Source organism: Engraulis encrasicolus, chromosome 21 (assembly GCF_034702125.1).
Source record: "Engraulis encrasicolus isolate BLACKSEA-1 chromosome 21, IST_EnEncr_1.0, whole genome shotgun sequence".
In the NCBI taxonomy this organism is placed as follows: domain Eukaryota; kingdom Metazoa; phylum Chordata; class Actinopteri; order Clupeiformes; family Engraulidae; genus Engraulis; species Engraulis encrasicolus.
In genome coordinates this window covers 23215028-23236369 of record NC_085877.1, presented here as the reverse complement: position 1 = coordinate 23236369, position 21342 = coordinate 23215028, and the positions used below count along the sequence as shown (strand labels likewise).

The following is a 21342-nucleotide window of genomic DNA, read 5'->3' as shown; positions in this document are numbered from 1 at the left end:
CACACATCAGCGAGTCGAACAGCAGCACAAATCTATTTCAGAGGCACTGATACATCTGCAGAAAGTGACATGTCAGACAGGCGAAGTGACGATTGTTGACATAGCCTGACAGTTCGTTTTGTTTATGGTTACGGTTGCTAAGGGCACTTTGCCATGACCCAAAGATGACGTGGCGTGTGTATTTGTTGACAAATGGGGGGCATTTTGATTCAATTGCGCGATATAGTGTGATTGAAATGCATGTACATGCAAAAATGTCATCAACTACAGAAAAACTGAGGTATTAGGCTGTTTGAAAAACACCCTATATAGCCTGAGTCCTCAACATATTTTTAGCGTTTATCATTATTATTATTATTTTTTGTGCTCAAAGTCACAGGCGTCGCGTGTCCCTCAGCCTGACTCTGAGGACGAGGTGTGTCCAAACGTCAGCCACACGTGCACCACAATACTAAAAACAAACAATCAAACGCTTCAAAGTAGGCCTACGCTATATGCATCTCCGTTTATTCGCTAAGCAGTAGCCCAGTCTGTGCGTTGGCTGTCCTCGACCGAGAGCACCACGGAGGCTGAAGCGCGGATATCCTCCCAAAACCAATTTATTGACCAGTTGAATGGAAATCAACAAAAAGTGCATATCCCGAGAGCATTCGCACCGGTTTTGCATGTAATGTGCATTACCCTTTCCTGAAAACAACATACAAAGCAGATGGACAAGGTAAAACGAGTAGCCTAAAGCAAAGCAGTGCACTCACCTGTCTTCGTGCCCGAGCAGTTACAGGGGCAGTGTCAGTCTGCACGCCGGCGATGTCAATTGTTGGAACTGCTTGAGGCAATAGCATTCTCTTCAGTCTGACCATGCCCGCGATCTCCACATTTGTGGTGAAGCACGAGGGGTGGAAATGTGCCGAGCACAACAGTGACCACGAGCTTGCTTCAAAACCACGCCGGTGCCTGCGTACGAATTGGATCCACAGAGCCCTTGTTTTAGCCTTCTCCTTGTCGGCCACAGTTCCATCATTCTTCACAGAAGGGAACTTGTGCAAAGATATTCCTTCTGTCAAGTAGCCATTTTTGCAGCTGGCACCGTTCGGCCCTCCAGCAATACACTGCTTGACACTGCGCTTTGTTTTGGTACTAGCCGCCATTGATCTGAACAAGGTGGAATGAGGTGAACTTTCCCCTTCTATGTCACGCATATCATTTGCATGTGTAGCCAGGAAGTCCTGTTGGGGAAAACTACAAATTATTATGGCGTCTCCAGGGCACCGCCTCTACCTGGCGGTGCAATGAGCCTTGAGTCAGGGCGCGCAAGGTAATCACTGATATTCAATTCACCTGGGGGGCGTCACTGAAAGAATTGTTTGCTGTCGGCGTTTGTGTAGGCAACGCCAAGTTCATGTGCTGGGAACTTACCTGTTTGCCGTTTAAAAATACATCTGGGGTAGGTCAATTTCAATCATTAAAAGTATCAATACACTTTTTAATTAATATTATATTATCCGCTACAGTGATGCATCGTAATGAATACTTACCTCGCGCTTTGCTGATCCCTAGTTGACACAAGTACCTCCCAAGACGGTGTGAGCGTAAACGAAAAGACGCGTCTGTCCTAGTGTTGAAATGTTTCAGGTTGGTGGAGGCTTTTAAACTACCCAAGTATTATGATATTTAACAGGATGTTAGTAGTCACTAATTCCATCCTTCGCTGTTTCGTTCTTAGTGCATCCTTGGCCATCAGCAGCTATTGTCCGGGAATTCCTAATGACGTGTGTAGAGACGCACGACTAACATAACATTCCGGTAGGCACTATTGTGAATAAATACACTGAAGCGTTCATACTAAAACTGATGTAGGTGGGAAGTTCATAACAGAGGGTGACGCTGCATTCTGTTGATTTTTAGTGCACCTGCGTGCGAGTATTGAGCAGGACCAGCGGTGTATCACACCGCACTGTTGAGCTTGACTGGGGGGCTTGTAGCCCACGATTCTGGACCTCGCAGTCTTTCAACAGAGTCTGGACTTATCCTCATACCCTGGTAGGCATGACTCAATTTGTTCAGTACAACCATGGAAAATAACTTGAATGAACGCATGATTGAATGAATGATTGAATGAATGAATGAATGAATGAATGAATGAATGAATGAATGAATGAATGAATGAATGAATGAATGAATGAATGAATGAATGCATGATTGGATGAGTTTGTGAAGGAATGAATGAATGAATGAATGAATGAATGAATGAATTAATGAGTTGGTGAAAGATTGAACATTGCTCAGTGAAGTTTTTATTATAGCCTATGTAGGGCTGCTGTGATGAGGTTTTTTTTGTAATCCATGGAAGGATGTAAAACAGCATTGATTTTAATAATATGTCTGAGTCTTAAATGTGACCTATACTAATGTTGGTTATATTTTGTATGTCTGCCTTTATTTTGGTTTCTTCTAGGGAGTGTGCGTGAACCGCCCCAATACCCTGAATTGTAGAGTAGTCAATCACTGCTTTTCCCTGGTACCTGAGTGAACAGTGCACCTCATTTTCATTTATTGTGTTTTTGTTTATTTAGTGACCCTCTCATATTGGAATTGTTTTTGCCCTGTCCCGCTATCCCTTTTCCCCCTTTTTGTTTGAGCTTGGAGTAGCTATTGTGCGTTTGCCCAACTATTGGGGTGTCACCATTGTGTGCTGGAAAATTCAACTTTGTGTACTGGTGTCCATTAGAGGGCCCTCTGAGTGTGGAACTACTGAGTGCAGTGTTGTTTCTAATCTCCTTCAAGCTCCTAGCCTCTCCCTTCCCTCCTCCATTATTTTGTTCTGTTGGCGATTGCAAGACTATGTGAGAGTGGTGGTTTGTGGTATTATTTTTCTTTTCACTTAGAAGTGTTTTGTGTGAAGTGTTGGTCTTGGGGTGCCTGTTGACCGCTGCCTTGAAGAAAGACTTTTAAATTCTATTTGTACCTTGTGATAATTGCATTTAATAATAAAAATAACTATTCTTGTGATATCAGCCTTGTGGTCATTCACTTGACCCCTGAGTGGGATTGGTACAGCCCCAAGTAAAAGGGGCTAGGTTACACATGTCACGAAAAAAAGTAGACATAACACTTTTTGGGAACGTTTTAACATGACTTTTAGGATAAAATATCACCCAGACAATATCCCATTTTATTCACAAGGCTTAGAACTTTCAGAATCTGTCCTGGAAATGGTCAAATTCCTTTACTTTGTTTTCGTTTCATAAACCCTTTAAGCTTGGCAATTACTTACTATTGGCACCATGGAAATATCTACTGTAGGTTATTTGTTGGTCCACATGCAAAATAACAGGTCAGTGGCTTATCATCACTAGGACAACTCAGTGAGCGAACAAGAGGCCAGTGCGGACAGCGAGTGTGATTATTTTCTGCATCAGTCCATAGCGACTAGCATTGGTTTCTGCAAACAAAAAAGTCATGACATTCAATAAACCGAAAAAAGAAACAAAAGGTGGGTTGAGAAAATGTAGGATTTAAGACAGATGTAGTATGTATACTGCGTTGAATACTGTATTTAATCTGAACACTCGTCCGAAACGGAAGTGTGAGTGGATTTTTTAACAAAGCATGGGCACTTCGAACAAAACAAACCACAAACTCTGTGGTATGAACAAGAAAAATAAACCATATCCAAGTATCATAGCTCATCAAACTTAATTCTTAATTTCCCTTCGGAAAAGTTGCTCTACTCTACTAACTGTGATAGTCTGGTCAGTATCTCTAGAGCATGCAACAGAATTTTAGCTGCAAGTGGCATGGGCCAAGCACTGATGCAGAAGTTGTAAAGCAGTGCATGAACAGGGTAGTAGCCGCTCTATTTGAGGGAACTCAATTAATAGATGACATCATTCAAAAAAGGCAAATTATGAATATCACTCCACTGCTGCAAGACAAACTGAAATCCTTTTATTGGACTAAATTAAAGGGGGAAACCAGTGTGAAATGGTTTAAATTGTGTGATGCTGAGCGCTAACTTTTCACACATACCTTACCTCCATACGTCCCCTGCATTCAGAATTCCACCGCTAGTTAGCCGATGCTAAAATTGGGCTTTTGCTGTGAGTCTGCAGAGTCTGTCAGCACCGAAGTAGCCATCGTTATAAATTTCAATTTTCCATCCATTTTAGAGGCTAGTTACTCAATAATTAATTCCATAGAGTGGTGGGGTTGTTGACATGTAAACCAAGGCATAGAGAACTTTGATAGTTTAGAAACAGGGTAATTTTTTATAGGCTGCACCCAGCCAGTTTACATACAGCCTCTCCACCATAGAGGTAGAAAATAACACTAGAGAGGACACAGCAATTTGCGACAGCACTGGGAAATGGCAGCTGGAGCTTCCCAACTTCCGTAGGTAGTGTAGGCACTTTCAGGCAATGCAAGTCAATGGAGAACACGCCCACCCCTGTCAAGAAATTAACTAAAACTGTGTAAATATGAAGTAACACTTTAATCAAAGACCAGATTTGAAATGTCAGGCTAAATATCTTCTTAAATCATAGTCGATAAAATACATTTAAAAATCAAATAATATATTTTATGAACATATTTAGCAACACACTTCAACTATTGTCCTTGTATAGTGTTTTGATGGACATTTTCACATCATTAAGCCATTTTTGACAGAGGTGAGCCTCGTTCTCCATTAATTTCCATTTCTCTGATCTACCTACAAATAATGGCCGCTACAGATTGCTGTAAAAAGGGGGGCGGGGTCCTCTCTAGTGTTATTTTCTACCTCTATGCTCTCCACCCACCACATGGTACTGCACTCTAGAGGGAGTGCAGACTCCATTCGCTGTCTCTCGACAGCGCCCCTAGGTGAACTGCAGACATGGATCGAGTGAGTGGAGAGGCAGTACAGGTATGTGGCTGTGGCATTTACCAGAAGTCTGAGGGGATGATGGGGGGCTTTTGGCCTGTAATACCAGTTCCGTGTCCATGTGGGAGAGGCTGTGTCTGAAACATCAGCTTTGAGTACTGAAGTTCTGGCATAATCATTTTAATGCAGAAATCTTTTGTGCCTTTCCCCTCTCCTTCTCCGACTCCCCCTTTCTTACTGCCCCCCTTTTTCTGTCCTCCTCCATCCTTTTTTCCAATTTTCTCTTCACCCTTCTTTGCCCACTGCCATGTCAGGTTTTTGGTTGGCAGTTCATAACCAACGATAGACAGTTTGCTTTTGGGCTGCCAAGGCTTCAGCTCCTTGTTACGTATCTGTCCTGCCGCCTTCATCTGCGGCCTGGCTGTGCCAAAGCATGCGAGCATCACGCGGTCCCTGGCCTCGCGCAGCAGCATCAGCTCGTGCTCCAGACAGGCGGGACCCAGCTGCTCAAGCTGACGCCACAGCGAGGCATTGAAGTAGTCGTAGAGCTCCGCATCCAGCCAGTTCCAGGCGCGGGTCTTAGCCGGCAGTGCCCCGTGCAGCTGCTTGCGGGACTCGTCTGCCCGCATGTTCAGCTTCAGGTACACCAGGTCTTCAGGGTCCCAGTTGAGCAGGCGGCGGAGCAGCACCAACGACTCGTCAAAGTGCTCTGTGATCATCACCAGCGAGAAGACGTCTTCCAGATGCCTCGTGAACATCCGCAAGTAGTCCATGTCACCCAGCGGACGGTCCTTGTCTCCTCCCAGGTCAAAGGTTGCGCTGTTGCGGGCGTACATGGAGTCTCTTTCTTTGCTCCGGTAGTACAACTGAGGATGTCGGAGGAATTCCTCAATGGAGCCATTGGGCACACGCCGGAAGCTCATAGACTCTGACCTGAAGTAGCTGAAAGAGGACTCAAACATGGCCACAGGCTCACGGAGGATGGTGAAGAACTGCGTGCCATTGGGCATCAGCCGTCGCATCTCGGCCACATCGAGCCGAGCGTGGTTGGTGAGCACGTCAGGTGGCGTGGTGTTCTCGTGCACGAAGTGGGCGCTGAAGGGGAATGGGTAGCAAAACGCATAATAGCACTTGGACACGGGCATGGCTACAGTGAGGTTGTGGCGCTCTGCGAAGCGGAAGAGGATGTTCTGGACCGTGCTGCTGCCCGTCTTGTGGGTCTTCAGGAAGACCACGCTGGTGTGCTTGGCCTTGCCAGACGATGAAGAATGGGCCCAGGAACAGCTGATGGTCTCCAGAATGCTAGAAGCCCACCCAGCATATCTAAAAACACACAAAAAGATGCATTTGAAGATGTTTACCATATTTTTGTGATCAACAAACCCCAAAAAAGGAAGATGAATTAAGTCATTTAACTTAACATTTAACATTAAACTGAAACATACACATGAGTAAAGCTCCACTTGGATTCACAAACTATAATCCAGTGCCACAGGTAGAACCAGGTAATGTGAAATATATGGCACTGGATTATAGTTTCTGAATCCAGGTTGCCCATCATTGCTCATATGCCGTATTAAAACCAGGTAAGGCACAAGTGGGCCCAGGGCCATTTTGACTTCCACATAGATTCTAAAAGTGTTCTTCCCAGGCTTTCCCAATGATGCTACACAGAGCATTCTGATAAAAAGAATTCTGATGATTTTGTGGCCATTCCAAAGTGTGGAAATCTCAAGACCAATAACAGACAAAATAACAGGTATTTATCTTAAATTTACAGGGATTCCTCCTGAGTTTTTTTTGTCTATGGACATATGCACTCACCTGCCATGTTGTCCCCAGTAAGACAGTATAGTGATTGTGCTGATGACCACCAAAGCCCAGAACATCTTCTTGTTGGCCATCTCTCTCTGAAAAAAGAATAAACAAACTTTTTTTTAAAGAAAGTTCTTAATGCATCTCCAATAACCATTGGCTTTTGTCCAGACAATATGTCGAGCTGAGCAGCAAAGAGCTACTGGGCTAAGGGTTAGAGTTGAGCTGAGCTACACAACTTTGAAATCGTATTCGATTTTGATGTCGGCTTTTACTGAAAGAGAATCGCAACAGACGATCTTGTCTTCAATCGTAAGCACGTACACAATACCCTGGTGTTCTATTTGTAATCGTTAATGTCAAACAGGGGGAGGAATGCTCCCTTGATTGTCACAAGGGGGTTTTCAGACGAGAATCGTGTCAGTAGGTAGTCATGTAGTTTGAGCCCAGATTTAGGGCTATGCTCTCAGTCAATGAAGCAGCCTATTGAGTCATAATAGCTTCACCGTTGTTGAAATGTTTCCTGTAAAATCCCCAGCTAAAAGCATTTACGGATGCTCTCAGGTCAAAGTGCACTGCCTAATACCCTCTACCGATGATTGATGAATACCCTATCTAGACAAACAGTAGCAGATGAAACTGTATGGTATGACTTGGGGAAAACATTTTGAGACAAATATACCTCAGTTTTTGCGTAGCAGCTCAGTCTGTTGGGTTTTTCTCTTCCTTGCCATCTGAAAGCCTTTAATACGTACCTGTCCAGATTTCCAAATCCTCGCTCTCATCCACAACAAATGTTTACCAGTTGAAATTAGCTTGATGTCATACAAATCCTACATTTTGCAAATAGGATTCAAGACCATTTGGGTGTACATATCCATGTTACTGTGTCTGTCAAATGTTGTCTTTTCAAGAACTGCGGTGTGTTCTTCCCTACTCGTCCTGTATAACGTAAAAGACAAGGAAGGCTCTTACCTGTGTACCCAACATACTGTAAATGGTTAAAAGATAGCAAGATGTGCTTTAGATTAGATAAGTGAAGGCCAAGGGTGGGGGCAAAGGGCTCCGTCTTTCTGGGCCCAGCGAGCTGTGAGTACCTTAGAAAAAGCCTTTAAAAAGGCCAAACTCTGCTAGTTGGCATCTGTTACATTTACAGTCTAGAGGCAAGTATACTTAGGGTGGGGATACCTTGAAACAGCCCTGGATGTAATGCATTGAACCCAAATGCTCCCTTTCCTTTCCCATGTTTATTGCCCTGTAATAAACTGACTGCTGATAAGATGAGGAGTGCAAGGTTGGATCAAAGCAGTTCAACATTTGCTTTAGGATTTTAACCTGTCTTTTCCAGAATACTATAAAAGCCATTTAAATACAATTTCCCTACATCTTTTTGAACTGATTTTTAAGATAGCATCTTCCACAATAACCCTTTATGGTCCCTCCTGATGGTGTATATTGTATACCGTAGTATGTTGGTATGGTTGTATGGCATTTCGTGTGTGTACGTATGTAATGCTGGCTAAAAGTGCCCGCACCAGCTTTGATGTCATATAATTCCTAAACGACTTACGCCATGACTAAGAAACTTGGTGACTTTTCCTCAAATTTAGTTGGTTACAATTTAGTGCCAAAAGATTAGGTTTAGCATTTTTGCCGTTGCCATGGCAATGGTTTTCTGACAGGTATGTCCAACCAAAAATCACTCTCCTCAGTGTACCTTCCTCATCACATACTACAGTTAGTCCATTACATTAGCAGAACTGTACCTAATCTAATATCAGCTTAATGAATTATAATTAATTTATGCTAATTCGATTATGTCATCATATTTATAATCAAATGGTGGACTTTATCTTTACCACTGCACATTTCACCTCAATTTCATTTGTTCTTTTTATTTCTCATTGCTTATGAGTGTTATGTATATCATGCCCTGCAAATTTGGTAATGATATATCCTGTTGTTGAGGACTTACCGCTTGGTGCAATGTTAGCCTATTAGAAACTGAAGCCACTTTGCCATATCCATGACGTCATTTTGCGACATCATTTTTCATATTTTTTGGTATTACCATTAGCATCAGAATACCTTGTGGACATTGAAGTGGTCTGAAGCACAAAATCATTAAAATTGATGATGTGCATTACCTACATTTGATGGAAAATACATTTTGGTGACATTTTGGAGATTAAAATCAGATAATGACGTAATAATGATGTCATAATACCAAATAATGACACAAAAATGATGTTAAACATAGAGTTCAATCTATCAATCAACAAGGACCATGTGCAATTAAAACATAAATGTTTCCATTTCATGCATCACACCAGATTTAGCCTTAGGCTAGTTTTCATCAGTAGTCCTTGAGATTAAAAATTAAATAGTATACAATAGAATAAAAAAGTAAATAAAAAAAGTACAATAAACAAATCACTCATGTCCCCTATCTTCCCTGAGATATGAGAAAAGATGAGACCATGCATGAATGTTTTGGCTACATCCATGGGAAGTGAGGATCTGATATGTCTAAAATTTGCCATGTTATATTTAATTGTTTTAGTCATATTTTTAATATGTTTTTTAAAGTTGAGATTTGAGTCAAGTGTAACGTCAAGATATTTAAATTCAGTGACTATATCAATAGATTCATTTTTTATTTTAATGTTTGCTGTTGAAGTCTGCCCCTTGTTTTTATAGAAGAACATGCCTTTTGTCTTACTGATGTTCAGAGTAAGACAAGACTGCTCAAGCCATTGGGCCACACCTTCCATAGCGTTTGTTAATTTCTCCGCTGCCACCATTTTTGCCATGCACATACAGGACTGTGTCTGTGGTGTATATTCACAGAGAATAACGCACACGGAGACAGTCAGCCCTTTTGCTGTGAGTTGTGTCTTTACTTCAGGTTAAGCAGGAAGCAACATACAGGTGTCAGGTGTTCCTTAATTAGACTTCCCAATTACCCAAACCCCAATCACGTTTCAATACATCACATCACCCCCCTTTTAAAATAAAAGAACTTTGTTACCCCAGCAATAATGAACTTTAATACATCAGTGTACCCAACACCCCCAAAACCCAAATGTCTTTTTTTTTTCCTTTTTCTTTTTGCATCTTTTTTCTTTTTTTAAACTAGTAGCACACTATACAAAAGCAGTCCAATGTGGAATCCATTCTTGCCAAAGTAACTGCTGATTAAGGAACATAACGCTCAGGCGGCTTCCGGTCTCTGCCTGAGCGACGCAAGTCTGGAGAGGCAGCGGGCACCTCGCTGTCCATGTGCAGGGGACCATCATCTGCTGGCATGTCCAGCTTCTCACTGGGCTGGTCGGATGTGGGCTGGTCGGCAAGGTCAGCAGGTGTACAGTCCGTATTCAGATCCAGCTCCTCGGCTGCGACACGAGACCGCAACTGATCCCCATGTCTCCTGTACAGTAATGTCTCTGTCTGTCCCCTGAACTCGGTAAGACACTGGTCCTGTTTGCTTCATTATCACTCCTGGAATCCATTTCTCTCTTCCCCCTGCTGTATTTTGAAGATACACAGGGTCATCCTGAGAAAAAGATCTACTCACTGCTCGCCGATCATGGTAGGACTTCTGCATGTACTGCTTCTTTCGAACTGTGAGCGCTGTGTCAGGATGAATCAGGTCCAGGCGGGTGCGCATGTGCCTGTTCAGAAACAAATCAGTAGGCGACTGGCCTGTAGTACAGTTAGGAGTACAGCGGTATTGCATTAGAAACACAGAGATCTTGTCCTCTATATCCATGGAAGTCTGTCCAAGTTTCTTAATTCCATTTTTAAATGTTTGCACATACCTTTCGGCGAGACCATTGCTAGCAGGGTGACCCGGGGCATTGGTGGAGTGTAGAATTCCATTCTGCCTCATGAAGGTTTTGAATTCCTCAGACGTGTACTGCGTTGCGTTATCTGTAACAACATGCTCCGGAAGGCCGTATGCTGCAAACAGCCTACGCAGTCTGGTGATGGTGGCTTGTGAGGTGATGTTGGACATTTTGAACACCTCCAGCCACTTGGAGTATGCATCCACCACTATCATGAAAGTGTGACCTAGGAAGGGGCCGGCAAAGTCTATGTGTAGTCTTCTCCAGCTCTGGGCCTGGAAACTCCCATGGATGTAATGGTACCTGCCGAGGCTTCCGTTGTTCCAACTGGCAAGGCTCGCAGGCTTTGCATACCTGTTCTAGATCTTCATCAATCTTGGGCCACCACACGTACTTGCGTGCGAGAGCTTTTATCTTCACTATACCCGGGTGTCCCGAGTGCAGCTCCTTTTTGACGAGCTTTCTCAGTTTCTCTGGTAGCACGACCCTGGTGCCCCATAGGACACATCCCCGTTCAGTGACAGTTCATATCGGCGTGAAGTGGAAGGCTTTCAGAGTAGAATCCACGACCGCCGGCCAGCCATCCATGATGAATTTCAGGACCTTGGACAGCATGCAGTCTGTCCGTGTGGCGCGTGCCACCTGGTCAGCATCCACGGGTGCTTGTTCTAGGTGCTCTGCTAACAGTGCATGAATGCTCTCCGAGATGGCTGCTGTGCCGGCATCACTTGTCTCGGGTAAAGGGACTCTTGACAGTCCATCTGCATTGCTGTGTTTCTCAGATGCACAGTACACAATGGTATAATCATAAGCAGACAGTATGATGGCCCATCTTTGAATCCGTGCTGCAGCCATGGTGGGCAGACATTTGTGCTCTCCAAAAAGAGTCAGCAAGGGCTTGTGGTCAGTCACTATTTTAAATTTCCGCCCCCACAAGTACTGGTGGAACTTTTTTAACTCCAAATATCACTGACAGCCCCTCTTTTTCTATTTGTGAGTAATTTCTTTCAGCAGGGTTCAGCGTACGAGAGGCATATGCAATGGGCCTCTTCTCTCCAGATGGTAGTTCATGTTGAATGACAGCCCCTATGCCATAGGCTGATGAATCACAGGCCAGTACAAGAGGCAAGTCTGGATTGTAGTGCATTAGCACCTGGTCACTTGCTAACAATTCTTTGCATGCCTCAAAGGCTTTTTGCTGTGGTTTCGTCCACTCCCACTCAGTGTGGTCTTTTAACAGTTTGTAGAGTGGGCCAATAAGGGTGCTTTGGTTGGGCATGAACCGGCCATAGTAATTGACTAGGCCTAGAAATGCTCTCAATTCTTTCACTGAGGAGGGCGCTGGGCCTCCTTGATGGCCTTTACCTTTTCTGGGATGGATGAAGGCCTTGGCTATCCAGTACATGGCCCAGGTATTCAATCTCCTTTTTTCCGAACTCGCATTTGGATTTCTTCACTCTTAGGCCGCACTCCTGGAGTCTCTGAAGCACTTTTTGTAACTTCTGCACATGGTCATGTTCATTTTTTCCTGTTACAAGTAAATCATCTAAATAGGTAACTACATCAAGATCTTTTAGGAGGTTCTCCATAATGCGTTGAAAAATGGAGGGGGCAGAGCTAACTCCGAAAGCTAACCTATTGTACACAAAGAGATCTCGATGTGTGTTGATGGTCAACAGCTTTTTTGACTCCTCCTCCAGTAGCACTTGCTGGTATGCTGAAGCCAAGTCAATCTTTGAGAATATTTTTCCTCCACTTAAGGTCGCCATCAGCTCCTCAATGCGAGCAGGGGGTAAGTTTTCAGTATTGGCAGCTTGATTAACTGTTAATTTGTAATCACCACAAAGGCGAATTGTATTGTCTTTCTTGATTACAGGCACTACTGGTGCAGCCCACTCGCTATGCTTAACTGGTGATATTATGCCTGCCTTCTCCAGCCGGTCTAGTTTGGCATCCACTCTGGCTTTCATGGCAAATGGCAATGGGCGGCTCTTGCAAAACTTTGGGGGGATATCTGGATTTACAAGAATCTTGGCTTTGAAGCCATGCAGTGTGCCCAGTTCTTCTTTAAACACTTCTGAATGTAACTGAAGCACTTCATCTATGGACCTTGGCTCATGCATCTCACTCACATGTTTTATTTCCTTCCAATCCAGTGTAATTTTATGTAGCCAATTTCTGCCACATAATGCAGGGCCAGCACCTTTCACTACAATTAGTGGTAGCTGCTCTCTTTTCTGCCTATAGTCAATTGTGGCTTCAAACTGACCTAACACGGGCATAGTTTCCCCCGTGTATGTTGTTAGCTTGACACTAGCGACATCTAGCGGCCTTTCTGGGAATTGCGTCAAGTACATTTTTTCAGAGATAATACTCACGGCCGCGCCAGTGTCGATTTCCATCTCGATGTCTTGGCCATCCACTTTAAAGTGTGTTTTGAAAGGTTGCTTGCAGGCCTCACTGGCTAGTGTGAACATTGGCAATTCATCTGCTTCCACATATTTTGTGTTCCTTTCTGTTTCCTGGCGTCTCCTATTTGATTGAGCAGCAGTTGTAGCTCTGCAAGCCATTTTAATATGCCCGGTTTTTCCACACCCGTGGCATTTCGCGTCTTTGAAGTAGCACATCTCAGAACTGTGATTTTTCCCGTGGCACCGGTAACACTTCCTCCCCGTCGAGTTGAAGGGACGCGTCTCCACCTTGTGCACGGCCTCCGCACCGGCGTCTGGTCTCTGGAGCTGCTCGGCATCCTTTGCGGCCGTCTCCATACTTACAGCAAGCTCGAACGCCTTTACAAAAGTTAAGTTCGCTTCCGAAAGCAATTTGCGCTGGCACGCTTCATTTCTTATGCCACTCACAAAGCGATCCCGTAGCGCGTCATCCAGCGTCGCACCAAACTGGCAATGCATTGCGCACTGCTTCAGCTCAGCTGCGTAATTAGTGACACTCTCATCTGGCTTCTGATTACGGCGATTGAAACGGAATCTCTCTGCTATCAAAAGGGGTTCAGGCTCAAAATGAGTGGCCATTGTTTTAACAATTTCGTCATATGTTTTGTCCTTCGGTTTAGCTGGCTGCACTAAATTTCTTAAAAGTCCATAAGTTGTCGGTCCCATTACGCTCAACAATGTGGGCACCTGTTTCTCCTCTGCAATTTCATTCGCTAGGAAGAACTGCTCCACTCTTTCAACATACGCCGTCCAGGACTCCGACTTCGGGACAAATTCTCCTATTGTCCCAATTAAAGCCATCCTTCCGAATTCCAGTTTTTTATCCTCGTCGCCAGTTTTCTGTGGTGTATTTTCACAGAGAATAACGCACACGGAGACAGTCAGCCCTTTTGCTGTGAGTTGTGTCTTTACTTCAGGTTAAGCAGGAAGCAACATACAGGTGTCAGGTGTTCCTTAATTAGACTTCCCAATTACCCAAACCCCAATCACGTTTCAATACATCACAGTGTCATCTGCATATAACTGTACATCCACTCCATTACAGTGTTGTGGCAGGTCATTGATGTACAATCTAAAAAGAAGAGGTCCCAGCACAGATCCTTGAGGCACACCTATTGTGTCTGTTCCATAAGTGGAGTATGCATCTTTGACTCTGACACATTGTACCCTATTTGAGAAATAAGAGGACAGCCATGTCAGTGTTTGTGTTGACAGATTAAAATGAGAAAGCCTGAAGAAGAGGACATTGTGATTGACCGTGTCAAAGGCTTTGTGTAAATCTAAGAATACAGCCCCTACAACACCCCCTGTTTCGGGCTATACTCTGATTTTTTCAGTAAAATATAAAACAACTGTTTCAGTAGAGTAATTCTTCCCGAAACAAACTGCATATCGTTCAAACCAGTGTTTCAGGTGTTTAGGTGTGTTGTTAACTGATTTATGACTACCTTCTCTGCAACCTTTGAAAGTACTGGTAATATACTTATTGGTCTATAGTTGTTAGCTTCACAGGGATCGCCAGACTTGAAAATGGGAGTGATAACTGCCTGCTTCCAGTTATCAGGAAAACAACTTTGTGTTATAGAGAGATTGATTAAGTGTGTGATTGGGAGTGTTAGAGTGATCAGATGTTTCTTCATGAGATGTTTCTTTATGTAGATCATGTCCTCCAAGTTTGGTGGTCATACGGTTTTCCGGTCATGAGTTATGAGTCATGAGTCATACATTAACCCTATTCAGACTGGGCTTTTTTGGCATTTCTGGGCCTGGGAGGAGGGGGGTGGGGGGACGGGTCAAAATTGCCCCACCACCTAACTAAGTTAGCAACTGACAACTACGTCATTGTTTGTAAACCTCATTGGTTCAGGCTCTATGGATTCTATTGTTTGTAAGTAAGTTTTTCATGTCATTGTGAGATCCTTACTTCCCTTTCTCCTCCATGACATCACACAGTAAAAGTGTCAATGTTAGCGTACGTAACATTGTTAAAAGTTGAAATTAAACAATTCTTGTCCATCGCTGTATAGCAACAGCAAAAATACTGAATCAAACAAAGATATCGCAAACCACGCCCACTCAATGCAAAAGCGTGTGCTCAAGTTGGGTCTCCTAAGGGGGCGTTGTCCCCTACTTCTTCTCTTTTTGAGGTGTTTGCGCAAGACGTGCGCTACCGCCATCTACAGCGCTAAGGGGACTTCATTGATTCTCAACCTCAGGACTCCGAAGGTCTCCTAACCGAAGGTCTCCTAAAGGGGCGTTCACCCGACATAAAGTGGATACCGGAAAGGAAACAAAATGACGCTTCTTGGTTACATCCACTCTTTGGCAACAGCATTCAATTAAAAGTCACTGAGGGCCAGTTTTTCAAATTCCCTGCAATAAACGGGCCGATCTGCAAAACCGTGACCAGCACAGTGTCCGAGGTTAGGGTGCGAATCAAGTGGATAACTTTCAGGACAGAACAGATATTCACTTGTCTATTTCTTAGTAGCCTATGTTGCCTTTTTATCAGACTGTTTAAGAGAAGATTTCACTCTCACGTGAATGCATCGAGAGATATACCCAACCTGAAGTGTTAGTGATTGCAAATTATGGCCACAGATAGCACACATGTTTTCATTTTGTTCAGACCTGGTTCAGGCCACTTGTCATTTCATACTTCCGGTTGAAAAAGGATCCAGACTAAGATGATCACATCCTCTTCAAGTGTGTTTTCTCCCAATCATGGTAGTAGCTGTATTGGTGTGATTGTTTAAGAAACGTCTATCATGTCCTTGTTGTTATGGAAACATTAGCAGTGGCCAGTTTTGAAAATATATGACAGTTTGCACGTGACAATGGAGTTCTATTCATGAGAGAAATGGGAGTAAAATTCAGATTCAGGACTGTGGCTGTCACAGCCACACCAGGCTCTCCACCAATCACGCCCACTCTCCAATCACCTGAAATCACAGCTTCACGCTCACTCTCCCCTGATCACTAATTTGCCACCTGTTACCCTCGTTAACCCATTACCAAACCTCTCACCTGCCCTTTGTTTTCTTAATTGCCAGCCCTATGTAAACCCCTGTCTTTGTTCATTCTTTGTCTGGCTTCGTCTTGAGCTACACGGACTCCAAGCTCCTTGCCGTTTGAATCTCCCAAAGAAGAATCCCTGAAGTTAAGTTTCATTTTGGACTTTTGATCTTGTTGAATTGTTTGACTCTGCTTTATTTTCCTTTGGACCGAATGCTTTACTCCTACGTTAAACTCCATTTTGCCAAGTGTATCTTCTGAGCGTTGATGAGTCCAGTTTTCTGTTTGAATGTTTGAATTCCTGCAAACCATCAAGTAAAATCTGAAAACTCACTTCCTGGCTCTCTGCTCACATAAACAATTCAATACAAAACTAATATAAACCCTCCCACCCCCACCTTACATATGAGGAAGCATAGTGTACTATATTATTATTTTAGCAGAGTGGACATTAAACATTTGTTAATCAAGTTAATAATTGCCAATGTTTGACTTTGTTACCTATTACGCCACTAGAGCGAGGTGTTTTCCCCTGTAGAAAGTTGAAGGCACACAGGTACTTTAAAGACAATGGAGACGGGTTGTATGGGGACAATTAACTTATTTTCTTTTAATCTCCTTTCAGGTGCAAAATCTTTAAAATTACACAAATACACTTAACAGAACAGATGGACACAAACGCATGGTTGAGGCCATATGGCCGGTTTTCCCCACACTCCTGTTTCAATGTGACAGTACACTGCCCAGCAAGTTTATGAGCACAGCAAAGTTATAAAAGAGATGAAACACACACGGCAACCCACACTGTTAATTAAACACACGATTTGCTTATACTAAATAGCAGCACTGCAAACAGGGAGCTTGGGGCATAGGGTAGCCCTACCCAGACAATATGGTGGCTCTGGTGTGGTATACCGACACAAAAGTGCAGCAAAGAATGACAGAAACTCAACCAAACTAAAAGAAAATGTCCACATGCACCCACTCACACACACTAGGCCACGTCTGATGCTTCTTTCCAGCATACGACTAATTCCATATGCTACCCAAATCCCTATAACACACAGGCACTCGGCGCACATCAGTCAAACAAAACAGCCCAGCGTATTGGGAATCACCAGGCTACTGTATCTGGCGGTGAGGCAACTATAGTCTAGTTGCTGCATCAATTTTAAAAAGTTCAAAACCTTTACAGGTGGGACCTTATTAAAAAAATACCAAAGATAGTATCTTCTTTAAAAAAAATGTTGTCTTTTCCAGAGAGCAGAGCAAGATAGAATATGCTTAATTGATAAGAGATTACCACAAAGATCACACAGGGTAGGTTCACCTCCAATATTGAGAATACTCTCACCCCAGGGCTGAGAGTGTGTTAGTGTTTAGGGTGCTAGTGTGTAGGTGCGACCATTGAGACATCGTTGAGAGTGCCCGACTGTTGAGACATCTTCTAACTTCCTTCATCTATTAATAGTGCAAAAAGTAAAGCCATGCAGCAAAATGCATCAGAGAAAGGATATAATTCAAATCAGCATTGAAGACAGCATGGGGTCAAGTTCACTTTTTCTGCTGCTGCGTAAGTCTGGCACGCATTGCTTGATATCTGCATGCATGTATGCTTTTATGCCATTTTGTTTTTTTTAACTATCTGCCATGCCTCACGCTTATTCTTACACAGCCAAACCTGTGTTTTTAAGCAAACTGTTAAAGCACCTTACTTGCATGAATTTTGCTATACAAATGAATGTATTATTATTAGCAGCAATTGTAGTAGTATGACCCATAGATGTGGTAAATGCATAGTGTCGACATTTCTGAGATTACTGATGACTGCAAATGAGTGTGATGGCATGACTTGAAAAAGTGCACATGTCAGCATCTTAGAATATGAGAGTAGGAAACCATGAATTGTTCATGATGGTCCCAAAAACTGGAAAAGATAGGAAAGCTAGACTGCACCGATCCGTAGGCCTATATTTGTACCAACAAATATTTATTTAACTGAAAACAACATATCATCAATGTAATTTCACTCATTACGTGTATCAGTAATATGACTGTGTGCTGTGTGTAAAAGTGTGGTTGAGGCTGCTGTCGGCCCTGATCAAGGGTCTTGGCACAAATGCATCAAACGATACTTGAACGCGATGGAAGTAAGTAATTGACTTTGTACTGAGTCGCTGTCAAGAGAAGAGACAAAGGCGATTTGGGTGATTAGAGGCAATCTAAGCAACTTGAGCGACAGATTGTGGTTGGATTTCAGAAAATATTATGCAAATGAGCTATGATGCGGGTCAGCGACAGTCGCCACAGTCAATTCGAAGGTCGGAATGCTTGCATTCTTGCTACACAGTCCAGCGATTCTCTGTTACTTAACCCTTATGTTGTGTTCGGGTCATTTTTGACCCGTTTTCAAGTTTAAGTGTAAAAAAACCACACTTTCCTTTATTGTCCCGGAATGAGGCTTCATCTAATCCTCAGTCACAATCATTTCAACAGGAAAAAATATGTTGTATCATTTTAGTACATTTTAAAGGTCTAAAAAAAAAAAAGTTACATCTGTGGTGTTCGGGTCAAAATTGACCCGGCATAGATTTTTGGTTGTTGAATGACATTTTTGAAAAGCTGTTGGTTGCCCTTTGTCTTCAGTTTGGTGATTCGTGGTGAGGAAATTATATTTCTTGCCTTAATTTTTTTTTCTCCCAGCTTTTTCATATAGCAAATCCAAGATGGCCGCCGGACAGTCCCATACCCTACAATGTGTCATATCTCCTGTTGTGAAAGGAGTACAGATGTATTTTTGGTGTCTCCTCATCACATTTCTTTTGCAAAATGAGTTTTTGCACATTATTTTGTCCAAAAAGCATATAAAAAAATCCATAATAGCACCCAAACATGTAGAAATTATCTTACACTTTCCATAGAGTTGATTTGGCAATAAGATAATGGTCCAGGTTCATAGCATAGTGGATTCAGATGAATAGTGTGACTTTTTTCATTTTCATTGAGGTGTTCATTTCCTATTAGTGTGGTATGTTAAGTCAATATTCCATAAGAATCTATCACTTGGTGATGCAAGCACCAAATCAGGTACACAGGTGCTCCAAGGCCTACTCTCCCAGAAAAGGTCGCTATCCAGGTGAAAAAACAAGATGGCGGCCATTTTTCAAGATGGCCGCCTCTTTGCAGTTGAAGAAAAATAGATTTCATCTTAAAATATCAAATAATCAAGAAATCTGAGTGATGGAAATATTAAAATCTATGAATTCTGACCAGGACAACTAAATAGTATCAATATTTCATCACAAAATGGCCACCACTTTTCAAAATGGCAGCCCTTACATGACTGAAAATGTATATTTATGACATACAGCTGTACGATAGCAGGTATTCAATAATACATACTAACCTTGCCGTCACTGTTGGCATACAATGTCCTAAAAAATATTTTGTTTACATTATTCTGTATTAGAGTGATGTTATAGCACAACCAGGGCACACTGGTGACATCACTGCTGTGAGACTCAGCATGGGGTTCAGTGTCGGCTTGTGGTACAATAGCTGTAGTTGTAGTTTACTAACTCTTTTAGTAGTATACTCACTTTAGTTGTTAGTATTTATAGTCTCCCATAAGCTACCTAATAAGACCCTGTATATAGCTTAACTAGAAATGTAGTTAGCGTAGTTAGAAATTTAGTTAGAATTGACAGGATGTGCCAGCGCGGGAGAGCCGAGCCAAGGGTAACGGGGCTTCAGTTACCCGGATGGACTTAAATGACACTGGATGAACGGCTGGGTGTAGGGCAGAAGTTGCCTGATTTTCATAGACTTCAGATCACGTACCGCGATTCTGGTCTGACTAGGACTATAACGATTAGCGTTTCCATACCGGACGAACTTTGTTTCCATGGCCTGGTTAACCCGCCTCCCTCGGCTTGTTACTGGTTGAGGGTTGTGCCGAAGTTTAAACCAAACATTTCTTAGCCCAATAGAATGTCTCTGCTTAAACCACGTCACTGCCAACTCGCCTCAACCCAGGACGGTTGGAAATGCTCAGTTGATTGGTTCCAGACAAAGTGGGTGGAGATCCCGCTGTAGCGGGATTGAGCAAGCTCCTGGCCCTACTGTGTGTAGCTGAGCCGAAGGCGTTGCGTCACCAGTAGGGCGGAGCCCGGCTAGGGCAGAAGATGACTGAACCTTGTTGTGTCCCATATCTCAATGTGCTTTGATATTTTGAATGGTTGGGTGGTAAAAGGATAGCCCCTCTGCCTTTAACCGTATTACACAAGATGTCTGCTAAAAATCCATTGATCTGCAGTAAGTGTCGGGAACAACACCTCAAGCACCCTGACCCTGAGCACGGGGCCCCCGCAAGGTTTTGTGCTCAGCCCCCTGCTGTTCACACTGCTGACACATGACTGCACAACGACCCACAGCACTAACCATCAGATGAAGTTTGCGTACGATACAACACTGGTGGGCCTCATCACTAAGGGTGACGAGACTCACTCCAGAGAAGAAGTAGACTTGCTGGCCAGATGGTGCAAGGACAACAACGTCCTGCTGAATGTCAATAAGATCAAGAAGATTGTTGTCAACTTTCAGAGGGGCCAAAAACATCCGCTACCACGGACCATCGACGATGATGTTGTGGAGAGAGTGAGCAGCACAAAATTCCTTGGAGTGCACATCAGCGACGACCTCTCTTGGACCACAAACACATCATCACTGGCGAAGAAGGCCCAACAGCGCCTCTACTTCTTTTGCAAACTGAAGAAGGCAAGTGCTACACCCTCCATCATGACAGCATTCTACAGAGAAACCATCAAGAGCATCCTGACCAGCTGCATCACAGTGTGGGGAGGAGGTTGCACAGAGCAAAACAGGAAGACACTCCAGCACATTGTGAACACAGCGTAGAAGATCATTGGAGCGCCACTCCCCTCCCTGCAGGACATTTACACCACCCGCCTCACCCGAAAAGCACTGATGATCACCAAAAACATGAGTCACACTGCACACAAACTGTTCAGTCTCCTGCCCTCTGGAAAGAGGTACAGGTGCCTCCGCCAAAAAGATGGTGAGGCCTGGAAAGTTCTCTGGTCAAAGCTTCCTGCAATTGCGGAGAGTTGCCAGCAACTGACAAAATGTGGATGCAAGACTGACTGCAGAGGAAGATGCAAATGCTATTGCTTTAGCCTCAACTGTACACAGTTATATTCCTGCAAATGTGAGGACTAAAAATAACTAATCCAACATGTGCATCAGAGTGTTTTCCTACCCAAACAACAAACATGTAATCATTATAGGCCTACTTCTGTTTTTGTAATATTTAGAATCATTCAGTGAGTGT

The 21342-nt window shown here is 43.3% G+C and overlaps 1 protein-coding gene and 1 pseudogene across 1 annotated transcript; both read right to left on the bottom strand.

The window, feature by feature from the left end:
• Positions 1-4923: 4923 nt before the first annotated feature.
• LOC134437301 (galactose-3-O-sulfotransferase 3-like) lies at positions 4924-6768 on the bottom strand. The gene is made up of 3 exons (XM_063186793.1): positions 6689-6768; positions 5174-6187; positions 4924-5062 (listed from the first exon to the last, which is right to left on the bottom strand). Exons 1-3 carry the CDS (start codon positions 6766-6768, stop codon positions 4924-4926), a joined length of 1233 nt encoding a protein of 410 aa, XP_063042863.1.
• A 3109-nt stretch (positions 6769-9877) lies between these two features.
• On the bottom strand, positions 9878-11034 carry LOC134437300 (uncharacterized protein K02A2.6-like; annotated as a pseudogene).
• Positions 11035-21342: the final 10308 nt, after the last annotated feature.

Bases quoted from the DNA above. Each gene is read 5' to 3' on its own strand.
- LOC134437301 (XM_063186793.1), bottom strand. From the start codon at position 6,768: ATGGCCAACAAGAAGATGTTCTGGGCTTTGGTGGTCATCAGCACAATC. The intron at 6,188-6,688 runs GTGAGTGCATAT...GTGTGTTTTTAG, and splicing joins TACTGGGGACAACATGGCAG to ATATGCTGGGTGGGCTTCTA. The intron at 5,063-5,173 runs ATGGCAGTGGGC...GGGGAAAGGCAC, and splicing joins CTGCCAACCAAAAACCTGAC to AAAAGATTTCTGCATTAAAA.